We start from the raw sequence: 12,720 nt of genomic DNA, 5'->3' as shown, positions 1-12,720 counted from the left end.
TGGGACAACAGGACAGAGTAAGAAATTAGTATTACACAAAATCCCAGCCACTGATGTTTACACTGCAAGTCATGTCTCCGGGGCAAATACAGTGATGGGATCTACTCTAAACATAAATGCCTATAGTTGTAAATCAAGATGAGAACTCAAGAATACCAAAGTAAGATACTAAGCACTTTCACAGTCAACTGTGAGATGTTTTCTGCAAGAACAGAGGTTTTAATAGATCCTTAGTTGCTTCAAAGGTAAAAAGAATCCCCCAATAAGGAATTCTTGACATATTATGGTCATGCATGTGTAAGAGATGTGTTTCTCATCTAGAAATCACAGAACTGCTATCGCTCATTTTGATACAAGACCTACACTGAATGCATTTTCCATGGTGCTCCCAGGGGGCAGTCGTTGCAATAGGGCTACAAGTGCTGGTGACTGTCAGAGCTTACAAAGGCAAACCACTGCTAACAGTCACTAGCTGGCGTTGAGGACATGCTGTTTATCTCAGAGGGGTTAGAATCATTTATTCTCACTAACTGTACTGGGATACACTATCTCACATTTTACATGCAACTTCCCTACTTGATAAAGGGTCTCACTTGGAGGACACATTATTGAATGGGTTCACCTGAAAAGGGCCCCAAAAAGCAAAAGCATCCCTTCCAAGAGCTTCACAGAAGATTGAAATGAGTATATTTCAGCCAGGAAAAAGTAAGCAATTAAACTTTTATTCATAATCATTTATATATGACTAAAAAATAAAAATAAAAAATTTCACCACAAAATGCACGCTTTCAGTCCTGTATTTAGCACAGAAAATGGTCATCTCTCCATAGTGCAGCACCAAGGAGCACATAACAGAACAATCAAAAACAGATTCTGAGCATCACTTTTTTCCCCTCACAACATACCATGACAAAGTTGAAGACTGCATACAAGTCTGGAAGTTTCAGAACAAGTTTCAGAGTCACCTGAGTGCTTGGCAAGAACAGTATTACTCAGTAGCAGTTATATTACCAGTAGTGGAATTTAGTGGAAGAGCACTTTCTGCCTTTTTTGCAGAACAGTTCAACAGTTCACAAAACGGAGACACGTAATTGGGCCAGTGGATCTCATATTTTACTTTTAATTTTCCCTTGGCAGTCAAACAGAACAGCTTGCCAGCAGGAATACCTGTAACAACTCTAAGAGCACATGGCAAGAGAGAAGGAAAGTTATCTTCTTATAGCCCAGCTGGCAGGACCCACCCACTTACAGGCACCTGTACTCATTACTATACTCAGCTTTTTCCATTATGTTTATTTTAATTAGCCTCTTTCTCTAACATTCTACATATAAGAAGACAACATGATTTTTAAGTTAAGCTGTGTACTTGGACAAATACATGTACAAATTTTGGTAGTAATTTAAAGCTATAAAATTTATATGCAAAGAAAGTCCTACAGACCCATTACAGATTAAAAAGATATAACCAGAATCAGAATGCTACTTACAAAACTATTTTAATACAGAAAATAATACAGTTATCGAATCATTCATTAGAGAATATGTAGTTATACGAAAAGAAATGCTGCCTTTTTATTACTTCAGTACAGCAAATCAGAAGGCAACATCAAGAAAAGTGCACAGCAGAAAAGAATTGTTCAGTTTTTTGAAAAAGTTGAATTTATCTTCAGATATCAGGCGTTTGTCTGGAAATACATTGGGTTAGGATTGCTTCTATTCTCTCCCAGATCAGTCTCTTCTTGCATTAGCTCCCAGTAAGATGCTCACTCCGACATGTAGGAACGATACATCAGGGCAACAATAATTGCTGCTATTGCCGGGATCACCCAGTTGGACCATGAACTAGGAAGAAGTTTTTGAAACAAGTAATTTAGGAAGTGACACCCAGCAAGTTTCAAACAGTCAGTTTCAATAAAGTCTGCCCCTCCCACCCCAAGAAATACGTAATGTGAAGACAAGAGCAGAACACCTAGGCCAGTAACACTCTAGCCAAGAAAAAAAAGCTTGTCCTCTTCAGACTGCGCACTAAAGCTTACAACAGATTTGTTTGCTAGAAAAGAGGAAGACTTCAGATGTGTTTAAAGTCATAGCATCATGCCCAGAATATCACTCATTCCAAAACTATTTCATAGAAATTTAGGACTTAATATGTGACAACTTCCAAATACCCAGCTTCTCATTCCAAGGGGTACAGGAAGTTCCTCTGAGGTTTCAGAAATGGGCAACAGTAAGCAAAGTATAACTTTAAAAGTAATGATTTAATGATGTTAGAACATATGCCCACCCACCATACCGACAGATTTTCCTTCTTTTAGACAATCCTCTTGTTTCCCTTAGATAAAACAAATCTTAAAAATGGAAGACATATCACTCATAGCATCAAATGTCTTCTATTCAGCCAACAGCATCCAGAAATAAGGGCTTGCATAAGCAATTTGGTAGAGCCTGATAAACATCAATGTGAGAAAAAAAAAATCTAGACATTACACTAACATGCATGTAAGATGGCACACAGATGCCAAACCATAGTACACACAGAATGGAACTTGTTATGCAGCATCCTTCCACTCTGTGTTTCCTACAGAGAGATGCTATAACATTCTGAACTTCAGAAACATTATTGTGAGTAATTTCAAATTTGGTACCATATGCCATACTGTACCTGGAATTAGACTGCACAGTGGTAATAAGAGTTTCCTAAAAAGCAAAGCAGAGAAAGATTTACATTAAGCACATACTCCTGTCCATACTTAACTGGCCCCTGAATTTCTCAAAACTGATCAAGGGAGACTAACTTTCAGCACAACTCAGTGCTCTGCCTCTTTCCTGTAACGGAACTGTTGAATAAGAAGCTAGATAGCAGCAGGTTCTGTAGTCGACATTGCAACAAAATTCATTAAAAAACACACAAGAAATTTTGCTGCCAGATTTCCATGAAACTTCAACCTCAGGTTACATATGAAAAGTTTTAGTGGCCTAAAAGACAAAGATCACTTGCTTGCTGAAAATCCAATTGAATGGACTCCAAATGAATACATGAGACTCTTACACCGAAGCAAGGTCCCGATTTATATCCAAATGAGGCTTATTAAGCTCAATCTGTTTGTATGGCATTTCAGACTGTATAAGAATTACAGGCAAGTTGTTATATCTTTTATATTTATTTTATATTATATCTTTTGATATAGACATGCACTTTTTTAAAATTCAGTTTCCACAGAAAAAGAATCACTGGAAGATCAAATGCTGGCTGCACAGTTTTTAAGAATACTTATTCATTTCTGGATTAGCAATTGCACACAGCCCTGAAGATCTAAGCATTAAAGCTGAACAGAAAAATTAACTCCTTCAGTATGACTGAACTATAAACGTTCTCAAAAAGTGAAAAAGATTCCTCACATCTTTTCACAGGTCTAAACAGGCTACTTTTTCAGAAGCCTGTCACAGGTTGATGCACAACAAACACTAGATTTAAAGAAAAAGGCTCTGTAATCCCATCTCTATTGATTTTGTGGATACCTCCACGAAGAACTAACCCTAAAGTCAAACCACGTGGAGCATGACCTAACACCTATTAAGTGGAACAGCTTATATAAACAGACGTGCCAAGGCCAGAAGATGGTCCCAACCGACCAGCCTCTATTTGCTCAGCAGCAATAACTGCGCAGTTTCATCTCTGATTTACTTGCTTCTTTAATAGACACTAATTTTAGGAGTTCACAAGCTGAATGCTAACACAACTTTAATGACAACAGAAGAATATGTTGGAACAAACACACTACTGCACTGACAGGACATCAAAGTCTGCTGCAGTAGTCAGGAAGCAAACAGCATCTTGAAAAGGGTTCACAGTTGTAAATTAACTGATCTATATTACAGCTATCAAATCTGTCTGAATTCTTTATCTACCAGTGTTGCCGATATGTTGTTAAGCCATTTGCATTTTTTTTTGTTTGTTTAAAAGTATAAGCTTAATCTATCCTGTCTATAAATGTTTTTCTTAAACTAGATACTAGATAACCACTGACAGATCCTAGACTCATCTTTTTGTTGTAGTATAATGTTACAAGACTTAACTTCTTTCTTAGAAACCACAAAAATTACAATAAAGAACAACTAACAGGAAAAATAAATTATAAGGCCAGATCAACAGGTTTAAGAGGCTTATGATTTGAAACACCACACTTAAATAAAGTTAATTATTTTTGCTGCTGAATATACCATTTACAGAGATGCCACCTAACACTCAAAAGAAATAATTGCAAGAAACACACTTACTGCTGGTTTCTGAAGCTTCATTCTGTCATCCTGCAGGAAAATAAAGGAAAAAAAAAAAAAAAAACATCTAGATGAGCATCCAGAACATAAAAATAATAAATAAGTTAAAAAATACATTTAATCACTCAATTCAATTCACAATTCTCATCTGTTAATGTATATCTATTTTTCCACTAGGAAAGACACTTGCAAAAGAGATGTCAGTGTATTCTGTTCAGCTACCATAAACAAGATCAACTCCTTGTATAACACTTGCCACGAGACAGTAAAGAAGTGAAACTTGATTCTGCACTCAATTATTTCTTCTACCAGTGTTTTCACATTTGTTTTGTCTCCATATAGTACACATTTCCCTAAATAGCAACTACTTACTCCTACCAAGCCTACTCATATTATTGAGCACAATTACCTAACTAGTTTGGTATAATCTCCAATGCAAAGGTCTCAAGTTCTGTGGAGCATTCAGAAACTCCTGAAGCTTTACAAGGACTGTCACATTCATTACAAAAAAAACAGCACCTTAGTGACTGTTTTAAGTGTATGGTACACAAAACTATTGAAATGTTTGTTCCAAATGAAAACAGGCACCCGTCAAACAAGAATGAAGTGTACTGGCAGCCAGGATACAAATAATTTTACCGGTAACAGCTGGCACCTGAAACAGATGGCAAATCTGCAGGACTGCAAACATGCACCAGACCTGAATTACTTCATATTAGGAGAGGCTTACACTAGTAATATTCATCAAGAGAGAACCTCAGATAGGTACAGGATCAGGACTCTGATCCCAAGATCAGCGTGATATCACGGTCTTGAGTAGTACATATCCACCCCAAAAGCAAGACACAAAATATTGGGGAGGACAAGAGTACAGGCAGGGATGGAAAGCACAATTCCCTGCACACTATCTGACTAGGTCTCCCATAAGTGGTTTTCAACTACTGCCATTGGAGAGCTTACAAATGACATATAGAAGGCAGCCATGGCAGCAGAAATTATCCTTCAAAGCTTGAGGCAGCAAACCTGTTGTAGGAACAGTAAGTGTGAAAGTACAGAAAAAAGAAAAGTGACATGATCTAGTGGGAACTGACAAAAGCAGGCAACATCAACACAGCACAAGACACAAGGAACCAAAGACAGGGAAGACAGACAAAGAATCAGATTTATTTTTCCATCTTTCCATCTAAACATCAGGATGTACTTCTTTAACTGTGGGGATGACTGAACACTAGCTCAGGTTGTCCAAAGAGACTGTGCAATCTCCTCCTCAGACATCAGCAGAAGCCACCTAGACATGAGCCTGAGCACCTTGCTAGAGCAGAGGTGGGACCAGATGGACCCAGAAGTCCCATCCAGCCTCACCCACGCTGCAATTCTACAGTTCAGCTGAAGCAGTCTTCTAAATATACATACAAAGCTCTAGGCTGAGATGGAAGCCTGGCACACCATTTACAATGATGAATGCATGAGAGTGGCTAAGTAAACACTTAGCATGTTGATATAAGAAAGGTTCTTGACAGTTATATATCTAACTTTCAAGAATAACAGAGTCTCATTATAAAGCTCAAAGGGTGCACCAGAAACAACATGATTCCATCTTCAACTTATTCAAAAACAAAGCTATGAAATATTCCAAAGAAGCCAAATTTGAGATGTGACCATCCCGATTCTGCACTAGTCAACTCACTTCACAAGGGAGGACTCTCTCCAGACCAGGTCCATCCAGAGCTACAGAGTAGCATCCAACCAAACTGGGAACTTGCCACATTTTGAAGCAAAATATCAGCGCAAAATAGCTACACACAAAAACATCAAGAATACTGGTATTCTTGCATACTCACCGGGTGAAGCTCCCCAATAATAAATGTTTCCGACAGTGCCCTTGCATCCGTAGAGTGGCCAACATCTTCAAAGTTCTCAGTAGCATCTCCCCCAGCTTGCTCTCTGAGGACTTCTTCTCCACCTGGGTGCTGCAATTTTTAATCAGTGTGAATTCATTATTGAAAACCATCCCCCATTCTAAATATGGAATTTCATTTATTTATTTCTGAAAATAAATAAAGTCCTTGCTAGACTTCTTAGAGCAAATATAAGACCCTCTAAATAACCAGAAAGCCTTAGCTTTCTCAGAGACCAAAATCAAAGAAGAAAGGTCTCCTCTTCATCAGTGACAGACCAGCAAGAAGCATTACCCTAGCAGCTAAAGCAGCATTTAGAACATTACCAGAAACAATCAGTATTTCAGCAGTCAAGCTGTTATCTAAAGTTACACTCTGTGTTCACAATTCCACAACTTGGATAGAAATATTTCTATCCAAACATAAGTTGCAGTAAAGAAGATGCACATAAAAAGGGTAATCATAGAATCACAGAATCGTAGGGGTTGGAAGGGACCTCCAGAGATCGAGTCCAACTCCTCTGCCAAAGCAGGTTCCCTACACCACATAATCAAACAGTGGAATAAGCTGGCCAGAGAGCTTGCAGAATTTCTACCTTTCAAGCGTGCCTCGCCACAGTCCCGAGGAACCTGACCTGACCTAGGTAATCCCAGCTTCAGCCTGAGGATGGAGCCTCCCCTCCTAACCTCCAGGCGTTCTTTCCTAAAAAAGTTATTCCATGATTATCCAGTAAGCCAGCTACTTTGGTGCAGCTTAAGCAGCGCTGGAAGCACATATAAGACGCAAAAAAAGCAGTTTCATTCTAGCAGAGTATGGAATCCCCAGACTCCACTGCTGGTAAAGCAGTGAGACTGCAAGAAGTCACTCACCTCTCAGTGCCTCAACTCATCACTATTCCCTTAACCAAACTCCCTGCTAACCACTGACTTTTATTCTTCCCCAGGATGCACTTTTGGAATTGCATGCAGCTCTACATTTTTATCCATTAATAAACTGCATATATACAGCAATACATCATTGTCTAGTTGAGCAAGTTCTCAGCATCAACAAGTTCATCAGTTATCAGATAAGCAACTTGCCAAAAAGATGCACTGCTTAACTTGGAAGCAGGGAGCTACTCCATAAACAACAGGAGTTGTTAGGTAAACAAGTTGAGACTGTTTTAGCCTTGGAGTAAGGCAACCATGAAGTCCTACTACTTGAGAATGGACAGAAGAAATAAGGTGTTGGTGCCTTAATTCCATTATTAAGGCTTCAGACTACAGAATCTAAAAAGGTGAATGTACGCAAAAATTCTATTTAAAGTTATCTTGCCTAGTGTGTAATTGAACAGAAAAGCCATTCTTACAGGAGATTAAAGTGACACAAACATTTCTCCTAGTCTAAGGAACTGAAGTTACCATTTACTTCAAATCCTCATTGTTAACTTGTTATCAATCCTTTCTCTTTCACAAACGACAACTTGTTCATATAGATTAAGACAACAGTATTCCAGCTATGCCAGAACTCCAAAGCTTGAATTCATCTTCACAAAGGCACGTGTTTTTACAGATTGAGGAAGCTGCTCAAAAGCAAGGCTGTTTTCCTTGGAAAAAAAAACCTAGAATGGCAAAGAATCTTTAGTATGACTCAGCAAAAGCAAGATTAAGCAACTGATAGAGCTATCAGCCATAGTAGCTGCACCAAAAAAGGTTAAGAGAGTGCATGCAGAGTAAAGATTACGCAAACAGGCTTGCAAACATGGCATGCTCACTAAAATCTTGCCCTTGAATACAGCCTGATAAGTATTCAGGGAAAGGAGTGAACAAAAGTTTAGGGATCATTCAAGTCCAAGTCTAAAATGTTGAACTTGGATCTAACAGGTTCTAGATATTGTTGAATGAATTCTGTGAAGACTCAGTTACAGCAATATTTTTATACTATGTTTAAGAACTGTGCTCTCAGAAATACACCATCCACAGAGGCATGCTGTATTGACCATGAAAAGCCACGTGGAAAGATTACTGTCAAGTATATGTACACCTTCAGCAGAAAAGGCAGCAAAATTCCTTGGAAAACATGCTTGCCAACAAAGTCGTCAACAACTAGCAAAAAGGAAATAAAGTTATGCAATCTATAAAGCTCTAATACCAAGTACATTCAAATTCACGTATTGAAGTGAATCCAAATCCTACTCATTCACAGAAGTAGACAGATAGAACATCATTAACTTCAGCCAGTTGCCAAACAAGTGGATTCCTAGCATACAACTGCATCTAAGTTAAAGCCATTCCACGGGGCACTTTAACAAACCACCTGCAGACTGCTGACTGCAGTACAGTCATCCACTACTGCGTTCCCAAATCCTTCCCTTGTACTGCTATAATCACGGTGCTACACAGTTTCAAAAGGCACTCCAGCCTCTCTCGGATGAATCTGTTTTCAGTTTAGGCAGCAACTGATTCCTCCAACACCATGGTTCTGCAGTCAGTGTCATCATAGAGGAAGCGTGACCATGACCAATGCCCTGCCACACATCAACTGCTGGAGTCAAATTCACTCTGACCTCTGCCACCGAAGCTGGACCAGTGGTACTTTTCCCCTTGTATCGGCAGGACTACACTAGAGATGAACACATTTCCAACTTAATCCAAATAGCAGAACACATTACTAGTAACCTACTAGACAAAAGTATTTTGAAACTTCACACATCTTGTTTTGACAATAACTCTGTTTAAAAATGAAAACTTACAGCCTGCCTGCAAACAAGCAATTAACAAAGACTTGACTCCCCCTGACAAAAAAGAGAAGACATAAAGCCTCACAAATGACAAGAAATGACTTCTCTATCAAAAGCTCCCCATTTTCCACAGTTCAATGAGTCCTCTCAAAGTTTGTCTGTGCACAGCCTTGGCTCATATTTCCACACGATAAGCAAAAAACTTTCTACCAGAACTTCCACTGCAATTAGAAAAGCTTTCTGGAAGTAGAAGTTCATGGACTATACCACTAATGACCCCTAAACCAAAGTCCTTTTGATGTAAGTATTTTTGCTGATAAATCTGTGGTTCAATCAAAAGTAGTTTGCTGCTCAAACTACTCTAGCTCGTTCCAAAGACTGTCCCAATTTAACAACATAGATATCTAAGTTACATGTGTAATGGAAGTTTGTAGCAAGGCAGCATAGACTAGTTCCTTACAGCAGCACATTTAGATTTAGATAAGGCAAGTAAGCAGTTAAATTCACTGTTGTCATCTGGGTCAAAAGTCTGCAGTTACTTCATCCAGAACACCTATCAGATCTTCTCCCTCTTGCCACAGTCACGCAACTTCCCCAGTGTCATAGTCCAAGATTGTTTAAGTTTAACTACCACAATTCACCATTCTTATCACCCCATCCTGCCCCCCATAATTGAGGGGTGAATTGAGTTTTCAGTCCAATTTAAGTTTTGAGAAGATAACTGAAGGCCTCCACCAGTTTTGTATTCTACAAAATACACCAGAAGCAGAGACAGAAATGCCCTGAGAACCTTTGGCTCTACTGTGTAGAAAAGCAAACAGCTGTTAGTCTTTTAAGGACACTTTCACACAGTTAGGAGTCTTCCAAATTAGTTCCATCAACTGTTAGAGTTGCAGAACAGAAATTCTGCAATCACATAAGACTTAAGGGGTGTAGAAGAGTAGTCCTTCTTGTCAGTTGTATTTTTGAAAGCCATCATTAGGGTTTTATACACAGTGCAAAGAAAACACTCACTGGTTGAGCACCCACTTCTCCAAAACAATTACAGCCTGCAGTGTTTCACAGGAAGAATGCTAAGAATTGCTCTTTTTCAAAGCATTTTTAAATCCCCCTGCAAGTTTCACCATAGCACTGGCTTTAATCTTTAGACTGCAAGGTCCTGCAATAAGAATTCACGTGGTATATTGACAGACTTAACAGTGTGCTCCTACTGGCACCTTTTGATGTAAGCTATTCATTAACTTATACCATCTTCCAGAATATCACCATATCACAAAACTGTGAATTCACAGCCACGTGGCAGAGAGACCATTTTTCATTCTGGCACAGTAAAACAGTATTTCTTTTTTCTGCATTTAATTCAATCAGCATTCCAAAACCTGTTTTGAGAGAGCTCTCCATCGCATTTAGGAAGTGCTATGAAAGCACAAGTTCTCAGCTTATGAAGAAAGCCTACATTGGCCATTAATGTTTTCACTCTGAATCGTATTTCCAAATCAATCTTTGAAATGATAAAGTAACTTAAACATGAAGTTAACACTAGGTGAATATTCAACACATTTCATAACATGCTTCCAGAACAATAATTTCTCTGAGGTAGAGGCGTTCTTATGCACATTGGCCAAGCTTACGCAATCCAACCAAGATTCCATCAAAGAAATTAGGAGGACCTAAGAAATTAGGGAAGAGGAAGCAGAGATCAGGACACTGATTATTTTGTTTTTTGATTTTTATTTTTTTTTAAATATACTAAACTACTTGTTTAGCTTGTTAGATTGCTGTCAAAGCATGTGCAGCAGGATTGCTTTATTTACTTGCCTAAAAACATGATCAAACATTACCACCGTGCTTAACTCATTAACTTACATTTAATATTATAAATGTATTTAATTATCTGCAGTACAGATATAGCCATAATATCCTGCTGTGAGTACACAATCACTTCTAATAACTAATTTTTCCTAGAGGATGCCAGACCCGAAACTATAAAAAAGTTTCCCAAAGTTGCAGTAACATGGGTTCCTACAGCCTTTAAATGAAGAAGATGATACCAAAGTTCCCAGTCTCAAGCATGGTCTTTCATGTCAAACATGTTCAGACAGCACACTCCAAAAACTGAGCTCTTCGGATTACCCATCTTAAGAGGATATACCTTGATATAAAAGAAACTTCAGATATATATTCAAATTATAAAATTTAAGAGAGTAAGAGAGTTTCCACTTGGAGAGGAAAAAAAAAAAAAAAGTGGTTGCTGGAGTCTTTACCTGCAGTAAGATATCAAAGTATGTAACCCTTTTCTTCTCCAGCACTTCATCTTATTAAGCCTTGGCCTTAGGAAACTAAGCTAATGCAGTCACACTGTGTATACCTCACACCACCTACTAAATTCAATTCAGTGTTGACAAAGGTTGATGGTTCCCCAAGCCCAAGTTCCACAAAGCATCTACAAGCTTTTAGTAGAGACTGCAGCTGCACAGACAAAACATACCCTGTAAGTACTGTAATGTAGTGAAAGGCAGCACCACCATTCACATCTTAAGCATGAGAACATCCAGTGTCTTTAACAGTGAAGCACTGGAAAGTGTTCGACTCCAGAAGCACTAAGGGAATATTTCCACAGTTTAAGGTGGCAGCTAGAAGAATTTCCTGTTGAACTAAGGAATAAGACTGGTGAAGCTTGCTGCTCTTTCCAGTTCTTCACTCCCTGGTAAACTGATACTCATGTGTAATCTCCTATCAGAAAAGAGTGAGATGATGTTTTTGCAGCACTCTCTCAGAAGGACCAGTAGCCTTATTTCAGTAGCCTAGAATTAATTACTGAAATACATTAAGCTTTTCAGCTCCTGCAAGAAGAAGCCATAGGGGGTACAGAGTTTGACCTGTAATATAGAAACAGCTAATGTAATTCCTGCTTTGCTGAGAAGCATTTACCATAACCCAGGATGCACCAGCATGCGGCCAGCATGAGTTTCTTCTTATCTGTCACGTGTAAATACCTTAGAGTGCCTTAGGTCTACAAAAATCAGTACTTCACTTCTGAAGTCAGCCAGCTACCAAAAGCATGCGAAGAAGGCAAACAATAAAGTATAACTACGGACCATTTTAACCCAAGAGGGCCATTCCGCGGAGTCGTCAACACGTGGAACAGCCAGATATTTAACGGAGCTGCACCGAGAAGGCTGCGCCGCAAACGAGGCAAGCCTAACGCAAGCAGCAGCCGGCTCTCACCACTGCCTAGGCGACACTCGGGGACAGCCGCCGCCCCGAGAGCAGCCCGGAGCCCACAGCCGACCGCCCCCTACGGACACTTCCCGCTCGCGGGCACTCACCTCATCCAGGAACTTGGTGACGTCGTAGATGCGGTTGTGCACGATGATCCAGGTGCTCTGGCTGTTGTTATGCTTCTGCACCTCCTCCAGCCGATAGTAGCGGCCCCGCCACGCCTCACCGCCGGCTTCGCTGGAGCCCACCATGTCACCACCCGACAGACAGCACACCGCCGCGACTCGCCACAGCCCCGCTCTCACGCGCGGACGCCAAATACAGCCCCGCCAACAGCCTATCACCGCCCGCCTCCCCCCTCCACTTCTTGCTCTCTCATTGGCGAAAGGGTATGACTTTCAAAGAAGTCATCACGCTACCGGCCGGGGATTGGCGGATCCCATGTACTGGGCGGGGCTAACGATGTCGCCACAGATGTGGGGTGTGCGCTCCAGGTCTCCTCCTCCCCGGTCGCGATCGGCGCTCTCCGCGTGACTCGGTCACGTGCGCCGCCCCCCCCTCAGTCAGCCAGAGGCGTGCGGACTCCAGCCCGCTTATCTTCCC

General features: G+C 40.1%; 1 protein-coding gene and 1 long non-coding RNA gene across 2 annotated transcripts; both read right to left on the bottom strand.

Moving 5' to 3' along the window:
- Window positions 1–701: 701 nt before the first annotated feature.
- LOC128091197 (cytochrome b5) lies at window positions 702–12,433 on the bottom strand. Its single transcript, XM_052704215.1, has 5 exons — window positions 12,225–12,433; window positions 6,120–6,248; window positions 4,279–4,308; window positions 2,663–2,697; window positions 702–1,842 (listed from the first exon to the last, which is right to left on the bottom strand). The coding sequence occupies exons 1-5, from the start codon at window positions 12,366–12,368 to the stop codon at window positions 1,764–1,766; spliced, it is 417 nt and encodes a 138-aa protein (XP_052560175.1). The 5' UTR covers window positions 12,369–12,433; the 3' UTR covers window positions 702–1,763.
- LOC128091199 (uncharacterized) lies at window positions 10,610–11,987 on the bottom strand. Its single transcript, XR_008211291.1, has 2 exons — window positions 11,384–11,987; window positions 10,610–11,047 (listed from the first exon to the last, which is right to left on the bottom strand). It is a non-coding gene; the product is annotated as an uncharacterized LOC128091199 (long non-coding RNA).
- Window positions 12,434–12,720: the final 287 nt, after the last annotated feature.

This window comes from Tympanuchus pallidicinctus, unplaced genomic scaffold, assembly GCF_026119805.1.
Source record: "Tympanuchus pallidicinctus isolate F22 unplaced genomic scaffold, pur_lepc_1.0 scaffold5, whole genome shotgun sequence".
In the NCBI taxonomy this organism is placed as follows: Eukaryota; Metazoa; Chordata; class Aves; order Galliformes; family Phasianidae; genus Tympanuchus; species Tympanuchus pallidicinctus.
Note: the sequence above shows the minus strand (reverse complement) of the source record. Positions and strands in the feature narration are given on the sequence as shown.